This window comes from Oncorhynchus kisutch, linkage group LG4, assembly GCF_002021735.2.
Source record: "Oncorhynchus kisutch isolate 150728-3 linkage group LG4, Okis_V2, whole genome shotgun sequence".
NCBI lineage: Eukaryota > Metazoa > Chordata > Actinopteri > Salmoniformes > Salmonidae > Oncorhynchus > Oncorhynchus kisutch.
In genome coordinates, this window is record NC_034177.2 from 4661356 (window position 1) to 4686144 (window position 24789).

The following is a 24789-nucleotide window of genomic DNA, read 5'->3' on the forward strand; positions in this document are numbered from 1 at the left end:
ACTCTCTGTAAAGTTAAAGGTTCCTACCTAAGTTCTCTCTCAATAGCCAGGTCAACTCAGACTCTCTGTAAAGTTAAAGGTTCCTACCTAAGTTCTCTCCCAGTAGCCAGGTCAACACAGAATCTCTGTAAAGTTAAAGGTTCCCACCTAAGTTCTCTCTCAGTAGCCAGGTCAACACAGAATCTCTGTAAGGGATGTGACTCTCCACTTTCTTTTTCTTCTTGTTCTTATTTTGTGCAGAATCCTACAAAGTGAATAATAAAAGAGAAACGTTCATTTCCACCTTATATATTGTTATTATTATTTATTTATTATTATATATTGTCCCAAAAAATGATGAATGATGCATGTTTGATATATTACATAAAAATGATACGTACCACTTCGGCCAAAGCAGAGATTACTTTCCCCAGTGTGGTCAGTGATTTGTTGATGTTCGCTCCTTCCTGTAGCAGTCAAGGAGTAATATGGTCAACATGGTCAACATGGTCAATATGACCAACATAGTCAACATGGTCAACATGGTCAATATGACCAGCATGGTCAACATGGTCAATATGACCAACATGGTCAACATGGTCAATATGACCAACATGCTCAATATGATCAATATGGTCAACATGGTCAATATGACCAACATGCTCAATATGATCAATATGGTCAACATGGTCAATATGGTCAACATGGTCAACATGGTCAATATGGTCAATATGACCAACATGGTCAACATGGTCAACATGGTCAACAGGGTCAATATGGTCAACATGGTCAATATGGTCAACATGGTCAATATGGTCAACATGGTCAATATGCTCAACAAGATCAATATGGTCAACATGGTCAACATGATCAATATGGTCAACATGGTCAACATGGTCAACATGATCAATATGGTCAATATGGTCAACATGATCAATATGGTCAACATGGTCAACATGGTCAATATGGTCAACATGGTCAATATGACCAACATGGTCAATATGGTGGTCATGGTCAACATGGTTAATATAGTCAACAGCAACTCAATCATTTCACCAATATACACCCTAGGTATAGGGGTCCTCACTGCCAGCAGTATATCCAATTGCAAGATTTTAAATGTATTCCTTACACATGAACGAATAGACTAAAAACTTCAACTATGCAACAGAGAAGCAGAGGGAGAGGAGGAGGAGGAAGAGGAAGGAGAACGTCTCACCTTGAGCCGGGTCCCCTTGGCGCCTGTGGAGTCTGCCCTCTCGCTGCCGGCCAAATCCACCAGGCTGATTTTGCTGACCTGTGACAGAAAACATCAATGGTAGCGCAGAGAAACGCATGAGTTGACTGAAAACGCCAGCCAAAGTCATTTATTTTCAAAACTAATTCATTCAACAGTTGGCACAAGACACCCTCCCTCACAATGCCACAGACACATTTCCAAGCGCCCTCAGACTCAGAGGCAAGCAGGCAGCCCCACAACTGGTAGCAAAAAACAGCGATGAATAGCTTCTTTTTTTTCCTCCAACAGGCTTCAAGTCACAGAGTTCAAACAGCTAAGGGAGATGGGATGAATCTCAAACATAGTTTTTTCTCCAAACTCCTCCCACCCCTTCTCTTTGGTATCCCTCTGATATTTTTTAGAAGAGATGAGGAGAGAGAGCTCTGATTGCATTTTATTGTACTGTATATGAAGAGAGACCCCTCGGGCTGAGACGGCGCCCTTCCTACCTTCTCTGAGGTGTTATCAGTCTCAGTGTCGAGGCGTTTCTGGGTGAAGATAATGTTGAAAACGGCGTGGGAGCGACTGCTGGTCTCGTTCATGTTGGTGGCGGCCACCGTCCTGCAGAGAATAAGGGAACGTTGGGTAATGTTCACTTTGTACCAAACTGAAGAAAAGGGACTGAAACAGGAAGTAACGTTCCTGGACTTGTCCAATGAGAAACACTCATTTGTCCTTGGTGCGCCACTGAACATGACAGAGCATACTGCATGATGAAACATCACAGAAATACCTCTGAGTTCACCAGTCAGATTTCCAATGTCAGAGGTTCCCACACCTTTCCATAGATGTTATTTCCAGACAGTGTACAGAACCTACCGTGTAATGCCCTTTTTAGTTATTTATCTAAGATTTATCTAAGATTTATCTAAGATTTATCAAACATATATTTAACATATATCTAACATTTATGTCACATTTATCTAACATTTATCTAAGATTTATCTAACATATATTTAACATATATCTAACATATATTTAACATATATCTAACATATATTTAACATTTATCTAACATTTATGTAACATTTATTTAACATTTATCTAACATTTATCTAACATTTATTTAACATGTATCTAACATTTATCTAAGATTTATCTAACATATATTTAACATATATCTAACATATATTTAACATATATCTAACATATATTTAACATTTATGTAACATTTATGTAACATTTATTTAACATTTATCTAACATTTATCTAACATTTATTTAACATTTATCTAACATTTATCTAACATATATTTAACATATATTTAACATATATCTAACATATATTTAACATATATCTAACATATATTTAACATTTATCTAACATTTATGTAACATTTATTTAACATTTATCTAACATTTATCTAACATTTATTTAACATTTATCTAACATTTATCTAACATATATTTAACATATATTTAACATATATCTAACATTTATCTAACATTTATCTAACATATATTTAACATATATTTAACATATATCTAACATTTATCTAACATTTATCTAACATATATTTAACATATATTTAACATATATTTAACATATATTTAACTTGGCAAGTCAGTTAAGAACAAATTCTTATTTTACAATGACGGCTTACCCCGGCCAAACCGTAACCCGGACGACGCTGAGGCCAATTGTGCGCCGCCTGATGGGACTAGCATGCACAGAACCTACTGTGTGATGTAACACTAGTGAAATCTACTCACGTTGAGACAGAAGAACAATAACAAGTGAAATGTCTGAGTCATTTGAGATCAATGATACATCTTGCTAATAAAGCATACAAACCTCCACGGTGAACAGTTTTATTCGGGCGCAAAAATTAATTTCAACAAGATATGCCAAATGTCAGATCAATTAAAACTAATTTCCCCTAACGCTCTCTAGCAACCAAAACATAAATTATCGTCTTCCTAATGACACGTTGCATTCAACGTGAGGCGTTTTAAGCGGGGCCATCAGCGACTGGTTCTGCTACTGTTTAGTTGCTATGGTTAGCTAAGAGCTAATGAGACAAGAGACAATGTGGTAATTCGTAGGGAGCCTAAAGTTCTGCCCAGCAGCAGTGAGGAGTGTACTGGGGAAGAATAGTATTGTAGTGTGATACATTTCTAGGGAGGTTAAAGTTCTGTCCAAGCAGCATTGAGTGATATCGTGAGGTAGAGAGTCGTAGTGCAACACAACCATTTCTATTTTCCATCCTGCTGCTCTTTTCACATTGGGATGAAAAACAGAAAGAACTGGAAATACAGTGTTCGATCCTGACACCTCGGTAGAGGCCTGACACCTCGGTAGAGCCCTGACACCTCGGTAGAGGCCTGACACCTCGGTAGAGCCCTGACACCTCGGTAGAGCCCTGACACCTCGGTAGAGCCCTGACACCTCTGTAGAGGCCTGCCACCTCGGTAGAGCCCTGCCACCTCGGTAGAGGCCTGACACCTCGGTAGAGCCCTGACACCTCGGTAGAGCCCTGACACCTCGGTAGAGCCCTGCCACCTCGGTAGAGGCCTGACACCTCGGTAGAGCCCTGACACCTCGGTAGAGGCCTGACACCTCGGTAGAGGCCTGACACCTCGGTTAGAGCCCTGACACCTCGGTAGAGGCCTGACACCTCGGTAGAGCCCTGACACCTCGGTAGAGGCCTGACACCTCGGTAGAGCCCTGACACCTCGGTAGAGGCCTGACACCTCGGTAGAGGCCTGACACCTCGGTAGAGCCCTGACACCTCGGTAGAGCCCTGACACCTCGGTAGAGCCCTGACACCTCTGTAGAGGCCTGCCACCTCGGTAGAGCCCTGACACCTCGGTAGAGCCCTGACACCTCGGTAGAGGCCTGACACCTCGGTAGAGGCCTGACACCTCGGTAGAGCCCTGACACCTCGGTAGAGCCCTGACACCTCGGTAGAGGCCTGACACCTCGGTAGAGGCCTGACACCTCGGTAGAGGCCTGACACCTCGGTAGAGCCCTGCCACCTCGGTAGAGCCCTGACACCTCGGTAGAGGCCTGACACCTCGGTAGAGGCCTGACACCTCGGTAGAGGCCTGACACCTCGGGAGAGCCCTGCCACCTCGGTAGAGCCCTGACACCTCGGTAGAGGCCTGACACCTCGGTAGAGGCCTGACACCTCGGTAGAGGCCTGACACCTCGGTAGAGGCCTGACACCTCGGTAGAGCCCTGACACCTCGGTAGAGGCCTGACACCTCGGTAGAGCCCTGACACCTCGGTAGAGGCCTGACACCTCGGTAGAGGCCTGACACCTCGGTAGAGCCCTGACATCTCGGTAGAGGCCTGCCACCTCGGTAGAGGCCTGACACCTCGGTACAGCCCTGACACCTCGGTAGAGGCCTGACACCTCGGTAGAGGCCTGACACCTCGGTAGAGGTCTGCCACCTCGGTAGAGCCCTGCCACCTCGGTAGAGGCCTGACACCTCGGTAGAGGCCTGACACCTCGGTAGAGCCCTGACACCTCGGTAGAGATCTGACACCTCGGTAGAGGCCTGACACCTCGGTAGAGGCCTGACACCTCGGTAGAGCCCTGCCACCTCGGTAGAGGCCTGACACCTCGGTAGAGGCCTGACACCTCGGTAGAGGCCTGACACCTCGGTAGAGCCCTGACACCTCGGTAGAGCCCTGACACCTCTGTAGAGGCCTGACACCTCGGTAGAGGCCTGACACCTCGGTAGAGGCCTGCCACCTCTGTAGAGGCCTGACACCTCGGTAGAGGCCTGACACCTCGGTAGAGGCCTGCCTCCTCTGTAGAGGCCTGACACCTCGGTAGAGGCCTGACACCTCGGTAGAGCCCTGACACCTCGGTAGAGCCCTGATACCTCGGTAGAGATCTGACACCTCGGTAGAGGCCTGACACCTCGGTAGAGGCCTGACACCTCGGTAGAGGCCTGACACCTCGGTAGAGGCTTGACACCTCGGTAGAGCCCTGACACCTCGGTAGAGCCCTGACACCTCGGTAGAGGCCTGCCACCTCTGTAGAGGCCTGCCACCTCGGTAGAGGCCTGCCACCTCGGTAGAGCCCTGCCACCTCGGTACAGCCCTGCCACCTCGGTAGAGGCCTGCCACCTCGGTAGAGCCCTGACACCTCGGTAGAGGCCTGACACCTCGGTAGAGGCCTGACACCTCGGTAGAGCCCTGACACCTCGGTAGAGGCCTGCCACCTCTGTAGAGGCCTGCCACCTCGGTAGAGGCCTGCCACCTCGGTAGAGCCCTGCCACCTCGGTACAGCCCTGCCACCTCGGTAGAGGCCTGACACCTCGGTAGAGCCCTGCCACCTCGGTAGAGGCCTGCCACCTCTGTAGAGGCCTGCCACCTCGGTAGAGGCCTGCCACCTCGGTAGAGCCCTGCCACCTCGGTACAGCCCTGCCACCTCGGTAGAGGCCTGACACCTCGGTAGAGGCCTGACACCTCGGTAGAGCCCTGACACCTCGGTAGAGCCCTGACACCTCGGTAGAGCCCTGACACCTCGGTAGAGGCCTGTGAATGGATGGACCCAGCACAGTGGAGGGGTAGATGGATGGACAGAGCACAGTGCTTTCTGACTGATGTATCTACACTGAGGTGTGTACTGCTACAGATCAAGATGGTAAACGTCAGTAAGTCAATGGAGATTTCAAATGTTACTGAACTGCCTGATGTAGAGAAATCAGTTGATTCATTAATTGATTCATGAATCATTGAGTCATTTATCATTGACAGAGCAATGGGATTTGGTTCCAATGTGTTGCTGTCACGACTTCCACCGAAGTCGGTTCCGCTCCTTGTTCGGGTGGCGTTCAGCGTCACCGCTCTCCTAGCCATCGTCCATCCACTTTTCATTTTCCATTTGTTTTGTCTTGTTTTCCTACACACACATGGTTCTCATTTCCCTCATGAAGTGTTGTGTATTTAATTCTCTGTTCCCCCCCCCCATGTCTTTGTGCAGAATTGTTTGTTTGTAAGTGCTTGTGCACTTGTTTACTGGTACCGCGTCGGGTTTGGTTATTTCTTTATGCCGTTGGTTTTGAAATTAAACGGCTCTGGCTATTACCTAGTTCTGCTCTCCTGCATCTGACTTCACTGCCACCAGTTACATACCCCTTTACAGAGTCTTGTTTCACTGCAACACACCCCTTTACAGAGTCTTGTTTCACTGCCACCAGTTACACACCCCTTTACAGAGTCTAGTTTCACTGCCACCAGTTACACACCCCTTTACAGAGTCTTGTTTCACTGCCACCAGTTACACACCCCTTTACAGAGTCTTGTTTCACTGCCACCAGTTACACAACCCTTTACAGAGTCTTGTTTCACTGCCACCAGTTACACACCCCTTTACAGAGTCTTTTTTCACTGCCACCAGTTACACACCCCTTTACAGAGTCTTGTTTCACTGCCACCGGTTACACACCCCTTTACAGAGTCTTGTTTCACTGCAACACACCCCTTTACCTAGTCTTGTTTCACTGCCACTGGTTACACACCCCTTTACAGAGTCTTGTTTCACTGCCACCAGTTACACACCCCTTTACAGAGTCTTGTTTCACTGCCACCAGTTACACACCCCTTTACAGAGTCTTGTTTCACTGCCACCAGTTACACACCCCTTTACAGTTGCAGCACGGACAAGTCTGGAACTTCAATCATTCATTGTTGCTTTGTTTGTCCTGTCTTTCTGCTGGAGTATCCTAGTTTTCCCCGTCTACGCGTCTCCGATCTACTCCCACCATGACTTTAACATGTTAGTTAATGAACATCTATTCTGGTCTGTTAGTTAGTTCAAGTCTTCCCATGCAGTAAAATTCCCTCATCGACACAACATTTTGTAATTAATGACTCTATTAATTCACGGCCAACATGGTACAGTATGGAAACTTCACCTCACCAAGGTTGCATCCCAAACGGAAACGTAGCCCCTATGTTCAAAAGTAGTGCACTACATAGGGAATAGAGAGATATTTGGGACTCAAACCAAACCTTCTCAAACAGAGCCTGTGTTCCATTTAGAATGCAGGCTCAGTATAATGCCTGAGGCTAAGTGGTATTGCTAGTGTGGATATTGGAACAAAGCCACAATCTTTAGAATAAAATCCCATTTGAATGACTGACAAACCCAAACACCCCACAGAAAATAAATAAATAAATCCATCCATCCATCCATCCAATCATCCAATCATCCATCCATCCATCCATTCAATCATCCAATCATCCAATCATCCATCCATCCATCCAATCATCCAATCATCCATCCATCCATCGCCAAGATAAATTCCTAGTAACATGGTTTCAAATCAAATCAAATGTTATTTGTCACGTGCTGAATACAACAGATGTAGACCTTACAATGAAATGCTTACTTACAAGACCTTCCCAAGCAATGCAGTTTTAAGAAAAAAACGTTTTAAAAATTAAGAGAAGAAAAACAAGTAATTAAAAAGCAACAGTAAATAACAGAAGCAGGGTTATATACAGAGTATTACGGTACAGAGTCAATGTGGAGGCTATATACAGGGTGTTACGGTACAGAGTCAATGTGGAGGCTATATACAGAGTATTACGGTACAGAGTCAATGTGGAGGCTATATACAGGGTATTACGGTACAGAGTCAATGTGGAGGCTATATACAGGGTATTACGGTACAGAGTCAATGTGGAGGCTATATACAGGGTGTTACGGTACAGAGTCAATGTGGAGGCTATATACAGGGGGTACCGGTACAGAGTCAATGTGGAGGCTATATACAGGGGGTACCGGTACAGAGTCAATGTGGAGGCTATATACAGGGTGTACCGGTACAGAGTCAATGTGGAGGCTATATACAGGGGGTACTGGTACAGAGTCAATGTGGAGGCTATATACAGGGTGTACCGGTACAGAGTCAATGTGGAGGCTATATACAGGGTATTACGGTACAGAGTCAATGTGGAGGCTATATACAGGGTGTTACGGTACAGAGTCAATGTGGAGGCTATATACAGAGTATTACGGTACAGAGTCAATGTGGAGGCTATATACAGGGTATTACGGTACAGAGTCAATGTGGAGGCTATATACAGGGGGGACCGGTACAGAGTCAATGTGGAGGCTATATACAGAGTATTACGGTACAGAGTCAATGTGGAGGCTATATACAGGGTGTACCGGTACAGAGTCAATGTGGAGGCTATATACAGGGGGTACCGGTACAGAGTCAATGTGGAGGCTATATACAGGGTGTACCGGTACAGAGTCAATGTGGAGGCTATATACAGGGGGTACTGGTACAGAGTCAATGTGGAGGCTATATACAGGGTGTACCGGTACAGAGTCAATGTGGAGGCTATATACAGGGGGTACCAGTACAGAGTCAATGTGGAGGCTATATACAGGGGGTACCGGTACAGAGTCAATGTGGAGGCTATATACAGGGTATTACAGTACAGAGTCAATGTGGAGGCTATATACAGGGGGTACCAGTACAGAGTCAATGTGGAGGCTATATACAGGGTATTACAGTACAGAGTCAATGTGGAGGCTATATACAGGGGGTACCAGTACAGAGTCAATGTGGAGGCTATATACAGGGTATTACAGTACAGAGTCAATGTGGAGGCTATACACAGGGGGTACTGGTACAGCGTCAATGTGGAGGCTATACACAGGGGGTACTGGTACAGCGTCAATGTGGAGGCTATATACAGGGTGTTACAGTACAGAGTCAATGTGGAGGCTATATACAGGGGGTACCGGTACAGAGTCAATGTGGAGGCTATATACAGGGGGTACCGATACAGAGTCAACGTGGAGGCTATATACAGAGTATTACGGTACAGAGTCAATGTGGAGGCTATATACAGGGTGTACCGGTACAGAGTCAATGTGGAGGCTATATACAGAGTATTACGGTACAGAGTCAATGTGGAGGCTATATACAGGGTGTACCGGTACAGAGTCAATGTGGAGGCTATATACAGAGTATTACGGTACAGAGTCAATGTGGAGGCTATATACAGGGTGTACCGGTACAGAGTCAATGTGGAGGCTATATACAGGGGGTACCGGTACAGAGTCAATGTGGAGGCTATATACAGGGTGTTACGGTACAGAGTCAATGTGGAGGCTATATACAGAGTATTACGGTACAGAGTCAATGTGGAGGCTATATACAGGGTATTACGGTACAGAGTCAATGTGGAGGCTATATACAGGGGGGACCGGTACAGAGTCAATGTGGAGGCTATATACAGAGTATTACGGTACAGAGTCAATGTGGAGGCTATATACAGGGTGTACCGGTACAGAGTCAATGTGGAGGCTATATACAGGGGGTACTGGTACAGAGTCAATGTGGAGGCTATATACAGGGTGTACCGGTACAGAGTCAATGTGGAGGCTATATACAGGGGGTACCGGTACAGAGTCAATGTGGAGGCTATATACAGGGTGTACCGGTACAGAGTCAATGTGGAGGCTATATACAGGGGGTACCAGTACAGAGTCAATGTGGAGGCTATATACAGGGGGTACCGGTACAGAGTCAATTTGGAGGCTATATACAGGGTATTACAGTACAGAGTCAATGTGGAGGCTATATACAGGGGGTACCAGTACAGAGTCAATGTGGAGGCTATATACAGGGTATTACAGTACAGAGTCAATGTGGAGGCTATATACAGGGGGTACCAGTACAGAGTCAATGTGGAGGCTATATACAGGGTATTACAGTACAGAGTCAATGTGGAGGCTATACACAGGGGGTACTGGTACAGCGTCAATGTGGAGGCTATACACAGGGGGTACTGGTACAGCGTCAATGTGGAGGCTATATACAGGGTGTTACAGTACAGAGTCAATGTGGAGGCTATATACAGGGGGTACCGGTACAGAGTCAATGTGGAGGCTATATACAGGGGGTACCGATACAGAGTCAACGTGGAGGCTATATACAGAGTATTACGGTACAGAGTCAATGTGGAGGCTATATACAGGGTGTACCGGTACAGAGTCAATGTGGAGGCTATATACAGGGTATTACGGTACAGAGTCAATGTGGAGGCTATATACAGGGTGTACCGGTACAGAGTCAATGTGGAGGCTATATACAGGGGGTACCGGTACAGAGTCAATGTGGAGGCTATATACAGGGTGTTACGGTACAGAGTCAATGTGGAGGCTATATACAGAGTATTACGGTACAGAGTCAATGTGGAGGCTATATACAGGGTATTACGGTACAGAGTCAATGTGGAGGCTATATACAGGGGGGACCGGTACAGAGTCAATGTGGAGGCTATATACAGAGTATTACGGTACAGAGTCAATGTGGAGGCTATATACAGGGTGTACCGGTACAGAGTCAATGTGGAGGCTATATACAGGGGGTACTGGTACAGAGTCAATGTGGAGGCTATATACAGGGTGTACCGGTACAGAGTCAATGTGGAGGCTATATACAGGGGGTACCGGTACAGAGTCAATGTGGAGGCTATATACAGGGTGTACCGGTACAGAGTCAATGTGGAGGCTATATACAGGGGGTACCAGTACAGAGTCAATGTGGAGGCTATATACAGGGGGTACCGGTACAGAGTCAATGTGGAGGCTATATACAGGGTATTACAGTACAGAGTCAATGTGGAGGCTATATACAGGGGGTACCAGTACAGAGTCAATGTGGAGGCTATATACAGGGTATTACAGTACAGAGTCAATGTGGAGGCTATATACAGGGGGTACCAGTACAGAGTCAATGTGGAGGCTATATACAGGGTATTACAGTACAGAGTCAATGTGGAGGCTATACACAGGGGGTACTGGTACAGCGTCAATGTGGAGGCTATACACAGGGGGTACTGGTACAACGTCAATGTGGAGGCTATATACAGGGTGTTACAGTACAGAGTCAATGTGGAGGCTATATACAGGGTGTACCGGTACAGAGTCAATGTGGAGGCTATATACAGGGGGTACCGGTACAGAGTCAATGTGGAGGCTATATACAGGGTGTACCGGTACAGAGTCAATGTGGAGGCTATATACAGGGGGTACCAGTACAGAGTCAATGTGGAGGCTATATACAGGGGGTACCGGTACAGAGTCAATGTGGAGGCTATATACAGGGTATTACAGTACAGAGTCAATGTGGAGGCTATATACAGGGGGTACCAGTACAGAGTCAATGTGGAGGCTATATACAGGGTATTACAGTACAGAGTCAATGTGGAGGCTATATACAGGGGGTACCAGTACAGAGTCAATGTGGAGGCTATATACAGGGTATTACAGTACAGAGTCAATGTGGAGGCTATACACAGGGGGTACTGGTACAGCGTCAATGTGGAGGCTATACACAGGGGGTACTGGTACAACGTCAATGTGGAGGCTATATACAGGGTGTTACAGTACAGAGTCAATGTGGAGGCTATATACAGGGGGTACCGGTACAGAGTCAATGTGGAGGCTATATACAGGGGGTACCGATACAGAGTCAACGTGGAGGCTATATACAGAGTATTACGGTACAGAGTCAATGTGGAGGCTATATACAGGGTGTACCGGTACAGAGTCAATGTGGAGGCTATATACAGAGTATTACGGTACAGAGTCAATGTGGAGGCTATATACAGGGTGTACCGGTACAGAGTCAATGTGGAGGCTATATACAGAGTATTACGGTACAGAGTCAATGTGGAGGCTATATACAGGGTGTACCGGTACAGAGTCAATGTGGAGGCTATATACAGGGGGTACCGGTACAGAGTCAATGTGGAGGCTATATACAGGGTGTACCGGTACAGAGTCAATGTGGAGGCTATATACAGGGGGTACCGGTACAGAGTCAATGTGGAGGCTATATACAGGGGGTACCAGTACAGAGTCAATGTGGAGGCTATATACAGGGGGTACCAGTACAGAGTCAATGTGGAGGCTATATACAGGGGGTACCGGTACAGAGTCAATGTGGAGGCTATATACAGGGTATTACAGTACAGAGTCAATGTGGAGGCTATATACAGGGGGTACCAGTACAGAGTCAATGTGGAGGCTATATACAGGGTATTACAGTACAGAGTCAATGTGGAGGCTATATACAGGGGGTACCAGTACAGAGTCAATGTGGAGGCTATATACAGGGGGTACCGGTACAGAGTCAATGTGGAGGCTATATACAGGGTATTACAGTACAGAGTCAATGTGGAGGCTATATACAGAGTATTACGGTACAGAGTCAATGTGGAGGCTATATACAGGGTATTACAGTACAGAGTCAATGTGGAGGCTATACACAGGGGGTACTGGTACAGCGTCAATGTGGAGGCTATACACAGGGGGTACTGGTACAGAGTCAATGTGGAGGCTATATACAGGGTGTTACAGTACAGAGTCAATGTGGAGGCTATATACAGGGGGTACCGGTACAGAGTCAATGTGGAGGCTATATACAGGGGGTACCGATACAGAGTCAACGTGGAGGCTATATACAGGGTGTTATGGTACAGAGTCAATGTGGAGGCTATATACAGGGGGTACCGGTACAGAGTCAACGTGAAGGCTATATACAGGGTGTTATGGTACAGAGTCAATGTGGAGGCTATATACAGGGTATTACGGTACAGAGTCATTGTGGAGGCTATATACAGGGTGTTACGGTACAGAGTCAATGTGGAGGATATATACAGAGTATTACGGTACAGAGTCAATGTGGAGGCAATATACAGGGTATTACGGTACAGAGTCAATGTGGAGGATATATACAGAGTATTACGGTACAGAGTCAATGTGGAGGCAATATACAGGGTGTTACGGTACAGAGTCAGTGTAGAGGATATATACAGGGTATTACGGTACAGAGTCAATGTGGAGGCTATATACAGGGGGTTATGGTACAGAGTCAATGTGGAGGCTATATACAGGGGGTACCGGTACAGAGTCAATGTGGAGGCTATATACAGGGTGTTACTGTACAGAGTCCATGTGGAGGCTATATACAGGGTGTTACGGTACAGAGTCCATGTGGAGGCTATATACAGGGGGGTACTGGTACAGAGTCAATGTGGAGGCTATATACAGGGTGTTACGGTACAGAGTCAATGTGGAGACTATATACAGGGTGTACCGGTACAGAGTCAATGTGGAGGCTATATACAGGGGGTACTGGTACAGAGTCAATGTGGAGGCTATATACAGGGTGTACCGGTACAGAGTCAATGTGGAGGCTATATACAGGGGGTACCGGTACAGAGTCAATGTGGAGGCTATATACAGGGTGTACCGGTACAGAGTCAATGTGGAGGCTATATACAGGGGGTACCAGTACAGAGTCAATGTGGAGGCTATATACAGGGGGTACCGGTACAGAGTCAATGTGGAGGCTATATACAGGGTATTACAGTACAGAGTCAATGTGGAGGCTATATACAGGGGGGTACCAGTACAGAGTCAATGTGGAGGCTATATACAGGGTATTACAGTACAGAGTCAATGTGGAGGCTATATACAGGGGGTACCAGTACAGAGTCAATGTGGAGGCTATATACAGGGTATTACAGTACAGAGTCAATGTGGAGGCTATACACAGGGGGTACTGGTACAGCGTCAATGTGGAGGCTATACACAGGGGGTACTGGTACAACGTCAATGTGGAGGCTATATACAGGGTGTTACAGTACAGAGTCAATGTGGAGGCTATATACAGGGTGTACCGGTACAGAGTCAATGTGGAGGCTATATACAGGGGGTACCGGTACAGAGTCAATGTGGAGGCTATATACAGGGTGTACCGGTACAGAGTCAATGTGGAGGCTATATACAGGGGGTACCAGTACAGAGTCAATGTGGAGGCTATATACAGGGGGTACCGGTACAGAGTCAATGTGGAGGCTATATACAGGGTATTACAGTACAGAGTCAATGTGGAGGCTATATACAGGGGGTACCAGTACAGAGTCAATGTGGAGGCTATATACAGGGTATTACAGTACAGAGTCAATGTGGAGGCTATATACAGGGGGTACCAGTACAGAGTCAATGTGGAGGCTATATACAGGGTATTACAGTACAGAGTCAATGTGGAGGCTATACACAGGGGGTACTGGTACAGCGTCAATGTGGAGGCTATACACAGGGGGTACTGGTACAACGTCAATGTGGAGGCTATATACAGGGTGTTACAGTACAGAGTCAATGTGGAGGCTATATACAGGGGGTACCGGTACAGAGTCAATGTGGAGGCTATATACAGGGGGTACCGATACAGAGTCAACGTGGAGGCTATATACAGAGTATTACGGTACAGAGTCAATGTGGAGGCTATATACAGGGTGTACCGGTACAGAGTCAATGTGGAGGCTATATACAGAGTATTACGGTACAGAGTCAATGTGGAGGCTATATACAGGGTGTACCGGTACAGAGTCAATGTGGAGGCTATATACAGAGTATTACGGTACAGAGTCAATGTGGAGGCTATATACAGGGTGTACCGGTACAGAGTCAATGTGGAGGCTATATACAGGGGGTACCGGTACAGAGTCAATGTGGAGGCTATATACAGGGTGTACCGGTACAGAGTCAATGTGGAGGCTATATACAGGGGGTACCGGTACAGAGTCAATGTGGAGGCTATATACAGGGGGTACCAGTACAGAGTCAATGTGGAGGCTATATACAGGGGGTACCAGTACAGAGTCAATGTGGAGGCTATATACAGGGGGTACCGGTACAGAGTCAATGTGGAGGCTATATACAGGGTATTACAGTACAGAGTCAATGTGGAGGCTATATACAGGGGGTACCAGTACAGAGTCAATGTGGAGGCTATATACAGGGTATTACAGTACAGAGTCAATGTGGAGGCTATATACAGGGGGTACCAGTACAGAGTCAATGTGGAGGCTATATACAGGGGGTACCGGTACAGAGTCAATGTGGAGGCTATATACAGGGTATTACAGTACAGAGTCAATGTGGAGGCTATATACAGAGTATTACGGTACAGAGTCAATGTGGAGGCTATATACAGGGTATTACAGTACAGAGTCAATGTGGAGGCTATACACAGGGGGTACTGGTACAGCGTCAATGTGGAGGCTATACACAGGGGGTACTGGTACAGAGTCAATGTGGAGGCTATATACAGGGTGTTACAGTACAGAGTCAATGTGGAGGCTATATACAGGGGGTACCGGTACAGAGTCAATGTGGAGGCTATATACAGGGGGTACCGATACAGAGTCAACGTGGAGGCTATATACAGGGTGTTATGGTACAGAGTCAATGTGGAGGCTATATACAGGGGGTACCGGTACAGAGTCAACGTGAAGGCTATATACAGGGTGTTATGGTACAGAGTCAATGTGGAGGCTATATACAGGGTATTACGGTACAGAGTCATTGTGGAGGCTATATACAGGGTGTTACGGTACAGAGTCAATGTGGAGGATATATACAGAGTATTACGGTACAGAGTCAATGTGGAGGCAATATACAGGGTATTACGGTACAGAGTCAATGTGGAGGATATATACAGAGTATTACGGTACAGAGTCAATGTGGAGGCAATATACAGGGTGTTACGGTACAGAGTCAGTGTAGAGGATATATACAGGGTATTACGGTACAGAGTCAATGTGGAGGCTATATACAGGGGGTTATGGTACAGAGTCAATGTGGAGGCTATATACAGGGGGTACCGGTACAGAGTCAATGTGGAGGCTATATACAGGGTGTTACTGTACAGAGTCCATGTGGAGGCTATATACAGGGTGTTACGGTACAGAGTCCATGTGGAGGCTATATACAGGGGGGTACTGGTACAGAGTCAATGTGGAGGCTATATACAGGGTGTTACGGTACAGAGTCAATGTGGAGACTATATACAGGGGGTACTAGTACAGAGTCAATGTGGAGACTATATACAGGGGGTACCAGTACAGAGTCAATGTGTCAATGTGTCAATGTGTCAATTTTGCGGGGGCACCGGGTAATTATGGGTTATGTACATGCAGGTAGGGTTATTAAAGTGACTATGCATAGATAATAACAGAGAGTAGAAGCAGCATATGGGGGGGGGGTGCAAATAGTCTGGGTAGCCATTTGATTAGATTTTCAGGAGTCTTATGGCTTGGGGATAGAAGCTGTTTAGAAGCCTCATGGACCTCGACTTGGTGCTCCAGTACCGCTTGCCGTGCGGTAGCAGAGAGAACAGTCTATGACTAGGGCCTTCCTCTGACACCGCTTGGTATATTGGTCCAGGATGACAGGGATCTTGGCCCCGGTGATGTACTGGGCCGTACGCACTACCCTCTTTCGTGACTTGTGGTCGCAGGCCGAGCAGTCTTACTTCCTCCCTATTGGCTGTCTCGTCATTGTCGGTGATCAGGCCTACCACTGTTGTGTCATCAGCAAACTTAATGATGGTGTTGGAGTCATGCCTGATGGTGTTGTGCCTGGCTGTGCAGTCATGAGTGAACAGGGAGTGCAGGAGGGGACTGAGCACGCACCCCTGAGGGGCCCCCGTGTTGAGGATCAGGGTGGCTACCCTTACCTACCCTTACCTCCTAGGGGCGGCCCGTCAGGAACTCCAGGATCCAGTTGCAGAAGGAGGTCTTCAGTCCCAGGGTCCTTAGCTTAGTGATGAGCTTTGTGGGAACTATGGTGTTGAACGCTGAGCGGTAGTCAATGAACAGAATTCTCACATAGGTGTTCCTTTTGTCCAGGTAGGAAAGGTGTCACGTCTGCTCCTTCTCTTCCTTTCCCCTGGTGCTTGAGGGCGCCAGATTACCCTGCAATCACACGTTCCTGCCGTCCATCAGTCACACCTGCCCTCCCTCGACATCCACGTTATTGGACTCACCTGGACTCACTTAACACATGTTTATTTCCTCCCCTATTTTGTCTGTTCCCTGCTGCTGCATTCATTGTTTTTTGTCTTAGTTTCTGTTTGCTTGTTATTTATTAAACATTATTCCCCGTACCTGCTCCAGCATCATCTCATGTGACAAAAGGGCAGTGTGGAGTGCAATAGAGATTCCATCATCTGTGGATCTGTTGGGGCGGTATGCAAATTGGAGTGGGTCTAGGGTTTCTGGGATAATGGTGTTGATGTGAGCCATGACCAGCCTTTCATGGCTACAGACATGAGTGCTACAGGTTGGTAGTCATTTAGGCAAGTTACCTCGGTGTTCATAGGAACAGGCACTATGGTGGTTTACATGAAACATTTTTTACATTTATTTTACCTTTATTTAACTAGGCAAGTCAGTTAAGAACAAATTCTTATTTTCAATGACGGCCTAGGAACAGTGCCTGTTCAGGGGCAGAACGACAGATTTGTACCTTGTCAACTCGGGGATTTGAACTTGCAACCTTCCGGTTACTAGTCCAACACTCTAACCACTAGGCTACCCTGCCGCCGCACATGTTGGTATTACAGACTCAGAAAGGGAGAGGTTGAAAATGTCAGTGAAGACACTTGCCAGTTGGTCAGCGCATGCTCGGAGTACACTTCCTGGTAATCCGTCTGGTCCAGCGGCCTTGTGAATGTTGACATGTTTAAAGGTCTTACTCACATCGGCTGTGCAGAGTGCAATCACACATTCATCCGGAACAGCTGATGCCCTCATGCATGTGTCAGCGTTACTTGCCTCGAAGCGAGCATATAAATGATTTAGCTCACTGGGCAGCTCTCGGCTGTGCTTCCCTTTGTAGTCTGTAATAGCAAGCCCTGCCACATCCGACGAGCGTCGGAACCGGTGTCGTACGATTCGATCTTAGTCTTGTATTGACACTTTGACTGTTTGATAGTTCGTCGAGGGCATAGCAGGATTTCTTATAAGCTTCCGGGATAGAGTCCCGCTCCTTTAGCTCAGTGCGAATGTTGCCTGTAATCCATGGTTTCTGGTTGGGGTATGTACGTGCAGTCGCTGTGGGGACGGCGTCCTCAATGCACTTATTGATAAAGCCAGTGACTGATGTGGAGTACTCCTCAATGCCATCGGAATAATCTCGGGAACATTTTCCAGCCTGTGCTAGCAAAACAGTCCTGTAGTTTAGCATCTGCTTCATTTGACCACTTATAGACCAAGTCACTGTTGCTTCCTGCTTTAATTTTTGCTTGTAAGCAGGAATCAGGAGGATAGAGTTATGGTCAGAATTACCAAATGGAGGGCGAGGGAGAGCTTTGTATCTGTCTCTGTGTGTGGAGTAAAGGTGGTCTAGATTTTTTTTCCCCTCTGGTTGCAAATTTAACATGTTGATAGAAATTATGTTAAACTGATTTAAGTTTCCCTGCATTAAAGTCCCCGGCCACTAGGAGCGCCGCCTCTAGATGAGCGGTTTCCTGTTTGCTTATGGTGGTATACAGCTCATTTAGTGCAGTTTTAGTGCCAACCTAGCTCTGCGGTGGTATGTAGACAGCTACGAAAAAAACAGATGAAAACTCTCTAGGTAGATAGTGTGGTCTACAGCTTACCATGAGATACTCTACCTCAGGCGAGCAAAACTTTGAGACTTTTCTTAGATATCGTGCACCAGCTGTGAATCTGTTCTATCCTGCCGATACAGTGTATAACAGCTGTATGTTCTTGATGTCGTCATTCAGCCCAGACTTGGAGAAACATAAGATATTACAGTTTTTAAAGTCCCGTTGGTAGGATATGCCGTGCCTTCAGTTAGTCCCATTTATTTTCCAGCGATTGAACGTTAGCTAGCAGGACGGAAGGCCACTCGTCACCTGACCCTCACAAGGCACCCTGATCTTTTGCCTCAAAATCTCAGTTTTCTTCGCCATGGAATCACGGGGATCAAGGCCTGGTTGGGTGTCTGCAGTATATCCATTGCGTCCGACTCATTGAAGAACTCCTCGTCCAATTAGAGGTGAGTAATCCCAGTTCTGATGTTCTGTTCTGATGTTCTGGTGTTCTGTTCTGATGTCCTGTTCTGATGTCCTGTTCTGATGTTCTGTTCTGATGTTCTGTTCTGATGTCCAGAAGCTCTTTTCGGTCATAAGAGACAGTAGCAGCAACATTATGTACACAGAAAGTTACGAACAATACGAAGAAACTACAAAATAGCATGACTGGTTGAGAGCCAATAAGACGGCAGCTCTACCCCCAGCGCCATGGCAATGTTGCATGGCAATTAAGTTTTCTGATTCTGATTCATCAACCCACCTGCCCATCCATCCACGCATCCACCTACCCATACATACACTGTACATCTACCTATCTAACCATCAACCCATCCATCAATCCATCCATCCACTCACCTGGCCTTGTTTCCAGAGTCCATGAGGTCCTGGATGTCGTTGTAGGAGGTGACGGCCAGCTTGGACAGGTCCTCTACGTAGGGCCCCATCAGGGGGTGTTCCCTCACACGCAGGTTCCCCTTATTCTTAGGGTTCAGGAGGTCACGCACACGCTCACAGTAGATTTCCATATAGCTCACCTGAGGAGGAGAGAGGGAGGGGGAGGGGCATAAAAGGGTTAGAACACAGGAGAGGTCACGAAGAGTCACATCTCCCACAGGTTCTTTCTCGTTTCATCTTTCTTAAATTCCTCATGTCCTCTCTCCTCATATTCTTGGAGGGACTATGGATCCACGGCTTCAATGTGTTTTGAGAAGGAGGCAAGGAGATGCTAAGAATTGAGGAAAGATGGAAAATAATTAAGAAAAAAGCCATAGTGAGAGGAAGTGGACCCTTACAGGAAGACAGGATGTGACATGATGGGTAGTGGGAACCAATAAAGAGGCCCCTCTATGTTAACTGTACGTACCTCCACAGAGTAGGACTTGGTGTTGTCATTATTACAGTCGTTGAATTTGGTGAAAAGGTCTTCACACATCTAGGGGGAGCAAGAGAGCAAAAGGTTTGCAGTGAGCATTTATTATCAACTGATATTTGGTTTGTATGCACGGGGGACAGATACGAACACATTGACACATTGATTAATCAACCATCCAATGTGTTGCACCACATTGTTGTAACCCTGGTGTTAGAGGTAACAGTATATGCTGACCAGAGGGATGATTCCTTCCTGGTTCTTCAAGTCCGGCTTGCCCATCATGGTGTAGGACTTCCCAGATCCGGTCTGGCCATAGGCAAAGATACAGACGTTGTATCCCTCGAAGGCATGGAGCAGCATCTCCTCACCAATGTCCTTGTACACCTGCTGCTGGCCAGCAAAGTTGATGTCCTCGGGCTGTGGGGAGAGAATGTGTTAGATAAACATCCATCAACATGATTAACCAAGACACCACTACAATTTGGATTCATTGTTTTTTGTTGTTTTCTATTTATATGATAATCCTACATATGACATTCTCAACTATGTCTCTGGGGGCTGGTGCCCAGGAGTAATCTGTGTCTCTGGGGGCTGTAGCCCAGGAGTAATCTGTGTCTCTGGGTAATGTAGTCCAGGAGTAATCTGTGTCTCTGGGCAATGTAGCCCAGGAGTAATCTGTGTCTCTGGGGGCTGGTGCCCAGGAGTAATCTGTGTCTAAGGGGGCTGTAGCCCAGGAGTAATCTGTGTCTCTGGGCAATGTAGTCCAGGAGTAATCTGTGTCTCTGGGCAATGTAGTCCAGGAGTAATCTGTGTCTCTGGGCAATGTAGTCCAGGAGTAATCTGTGTCTCTGGGTGCTGTAGTCCAGGAGTAATCTGTGTCTCTGGGTAATGTAGTCCAGGAGTAATCTGTGTCTCTGGGCAATGTAGCCCAGGAGTAATCTGTGTCTCTGGGCAATGTAGTCCAGGAGTAATCTGTGTCTCTGGGTAATGTAGTCCAGGAGTAATCTGTGTCTCTGGGTGCTGTAGCCCAGGAGTAATCTGTGTCTCTGGGCAATGTAGTCCAGGAGTAATCTGTGTCTCTGGGTGCTGTAGCCCAGGAGTAATCTGTGTCTAAGGGGGCTGTAGCCCAGGAGTAATCTGTGTCTCTGGACAATGTAGCCCAGGAGTAGTCTGTGTCTCTGTGGGCTGGTGCCCAGGAGTAATCTGTGTCTCTGGGTAATGTAGCCCAGGAGTAATCTGTGTCTCTGGTTAATGTAGCCCAGGAGTAGTCTGTGTCTCTGGGTGCTGTAGCCCAGGAGTAATCTGTGTCTCTGGACAATGTAGCCCAGGAGTAGTCTGTGTCTCTGGGTGCTGTAGTCCAGGAGTAATCTGTGTCTCTGGACAATGTAGCCCAGGAGTAGTCTGTGTCTCTGAGTGCTGTAGCCCAGGAGTAATCTGTGTCTCTGGACAATGTAGCCCAGGAGTAGTCTGTGTCTCTGTGGGCTGGTGCCCAGGAGTAATCTGTGTCTCTGGGTAATGTAGCCCAGGAGTAATCTGTGTCTCTGGTTAATGTAGCCCAGGAGTAATCTGTGTATCTGGGTAATGTGTCCCAGGAGTAATCTGTGTCTCTGGGTGCTGTAGCCCAGGAGTAATCTGTGTATCTGGTTAATGTAGCCCAGGAGTAATCTGTGTATCTGGTTAATGTAGCCCAGGAGTAATCTGTGTCTCTGGGTAATGTAGTCCAGGAGTAATCTGTGTCTCTGGACAATGTAGCCCAGGAGTAGTCTGTGTCTCTGGGTGCTGTAGCCCAGGAGTAATCTGTGTCTCTGGGTGCTGTAGCCCAGGAGTAATCTGTGTCTCTGGGGGCTGTAGCCCAGGAGTAATCTGTGTCTCTGGGGGCTGTAGCCCAGGAGTAGTCTGTGTATCTGGGCAATGTAGCCCAGGAGTAATCTGTGTCTCTGGACAATGTAGCCCAGGAGTAGTCTGTGTCTCTGGGGGCTGGTGCCCAGGAGTAATCTGTGTCTAAGGGGGCTGTAGCCCAGGAGTAATCTGTGTCTCTGGGTGCTGTAGCCCAGGAGTAATCTGTGTCTCTGGGTGCTGTAGCCCAGGAGTAATCTGTGTCTCTGGGTGCTGTAGCCCAGGAGTAATCTGTGTCTCTGGACAATGTAGCCCAGGAGTAGTCTGTGTCTCTGGGGGCTGGTGCCCAGGAGTAATCTGTGTCTAAGGGGGCTGTAGCCCAGGAGTAATCTGTGTCTCTGGGTAATGTAGTCCAGGAGTAATCTGTGTCTAAGGGGGCTGTAGCCCAGGAGTAATCTGTGTATCTGGGTGATGTAGCCCAGGAGTAATCTGTGTCTCTGGGTAATGTAGTCCAGGAGTAATCTGTGTATCTGGGTAATGTAGTCCAGGAGTAATCTGTGTCTCTGGGGGCTGGTGCCCAGGAGTAATCTGTGTCTAAGGGGGCTGTAGCCCAGGAGTAATCTGTGTCTCTGGGTGCTGTAGCCCAGGAGTAATCTGTGTCTCTGGGTAATGTAGTCCAGGAGTAATCTGTGTCTCTGGGCAATGTAGTCCAGGAGTAATCTGTTTATCTGGACAATGTAGTCCAGGAGTAATCTGTGTCTCTGGGCAATGTAGTCCAGGAGTAATCTGTATATCTGGACAATGTAGCCCAGGAGTAATCTGTGTCTCTGGGGGCTGGTGCCCAGGAGTAATCTGTGTCTAAGGGGGCTGTAGCCCAGGAGTAATCTGTGTCTCTGGGTAATGTAGTCCAGGAGTAATCTGTGTCTAAGGGGGCTGTAGCCCAGGAGTAATCTGTGTATCTGGGTGATGTAGCCCAGGAGTAATCTGTGTCTCTGGGTAATGTAGTCCAGGAGTAATCTGTGTATCTGGGTAATGTAGTCCAGGAGTAATCTGTGTCTAAGGGGGCTGTAGCCCAGGAGTAATCGGTGTATCTGGGTAATGTAGTCCAGGAGTAATCTGTGTATATGGGTAATGTAGTCCAGGAGTAATCTGTGTATCTGGGTAATGTAGTCCAGGAGTAATCTGTGTCTCTGGGTAATGTAGTCCAGAAGTAATCTGTGTCTCTGGGGGCTGGTGCCCAGGAGTAATCTGTGTCTAAGGGGGCTGTAGCCCAGGAGTAATCTGTGTCTCTGGGTAACGTAGTCGAGGAGTAATCTGTGTCTAAGGGGGCTGTAGCCCAGGAGTAATCTGTGTCTCTGGGTAATGTAGCCCAGGAGTAATCTGTATCTCTGGGGGCTGGTGCCCAGGAGTAATCTGTGTCTCTGGGTAATGTAGCCCAGGAGTAATCTGTGTATCTGGGTAATGTGTCCCAGGAGTAATCTGTGTATCTGGTTAATGTAGCCCAGGAGTAATCTGTGTATCTGGGTAATGTGTCCCAGGAGTAATCTGTGTATCTGGGTAATGTAGCCCAGGAGTAATCTGTGTATCTGGGCAATGTAGTCCAGGAGTAATCTGTATATCTGGACAATGTAGCCCAGGAGTAATCTGTGTCTCTGGGTGCTGTAGCCCAGGAGTAATCTGTGTACCTGGGTAATGTAGCCCAGGAGTAATCTGTGTACATGGGTAATGTAGCCCAGGAGTATTCTGTGTCTCTGGGTGCTGTAACCCAATTTGTATGTTTCTGACAAAACAGAGTAAAAACTAACGGACAACTAGTATTCACCTAAACAGCTGAAAATACATGTTTCTAACAGAAAAGGAGTCTCCTCCTTTTCTCCAAACACAACATCTTTGTTGCTAGGCAGGAAGTTAAGCGATGTGGGTAATAAACTGTTCCTTCTCCCTTCATGTGACCTGACTTGATCTTCGGGCCACCATTCTTCACTAATCCACAGCTATTCAACCTTATCAGTGACCTCAACCATGTGATTGCCTTTTCCCTTACTCAATAACTCATATCCACCCTTAATTGGATAACTTTTATTACTTAATTGGATAACTTTTATTACTTAATTGGATAACTTGTATTACTTAATTGGATAACTTGTATTACTTAATTGGAAAACTTTTATTACTTAATTGGATAACTTTTATTACTTAATTGGATAACTTTTATTACTTAATTGACCCCACCATACGTGTAACCTTTAAGCACAAATCCTTATTTACAATGACGACCGACACATAGCCATTCATCTGGTGTAGCAAATATTTTTCAAGACAAGTGCCGTCTTTTTTCTATTAAAATACACAATCAGATCAAATATATGCTATATTTAAATATATATATAAATATAGATATATAGTCGAATGTAATCAAAGTCCTTGTAATAAAGGATTACTATGTAGTATGACATCAGCAGGGGTACAGGTACTTACCGAGGTATGTGACCAGTAGGAGTAATCAAAGTTGAAGCTCTTATTCTCTTTAGGCTGCTTGGGGTTCAGGATGGCTGAAAGACACGACGGAGAGATTAGTGAGAGAGAGAGAGAGAGAGAGAGAGATAGAGTTACAGGACAAAATAAAAACCCTCCAACCCAAAAAGGCTTGTGGTGTTGATGGTATCCTCAATGAAACTATCAAATATACAGACAACAAATTCCAATTGGCTATACTAAAACTCTTTAACATCATCCTTAGCTCTGGCGTCTTCCCCAATATTTGGAACCAAGGACTGATCGCCCCAATCCACAAAAGTGGAGACAAATTTGACCCCAATAACTACCGTGGAATATGCATCAACAGTAACCTTGGGAAAATCCTCTGCATTATCATTAACAGCAGACTCGTACATTTCCTCAATGAAAACAATGTACTGCTGTTTGCTGTTTGCTGATCT

General features: G+C 46.6%; 1 protein-coding gene across 1 annotated transcript in view; it reads right to left on the minus strand.

Moving 5' to 3' along the window:
* The window catches only part of LOC109883779 (kinesin-like protein KIF1A), a 173002-nt gene that overhangs the window by 103311 nt on the left and 44902 nt on the right, over window positions 1–24789 (minus strand). Inside the window, 8 exon segments of the mRNA XM_031822328.1 lie at window positions 148–244; window positions 381–446; window positions 1199–1276; window positions 1708–1819; window positions 19498–19676; window positions 20006–20074; window positions 20249–20431; window positions 24329–24402. Coding sequence (XP_031678188.1) covers window positions 148–244; window positions 381–446; window positions 1199–1276; window positions 1708–1819; window positions 19498–19676; window positions 20006–20074; window positions 20249–20431; window positions 24329–24402 — 858 coding nt within the window.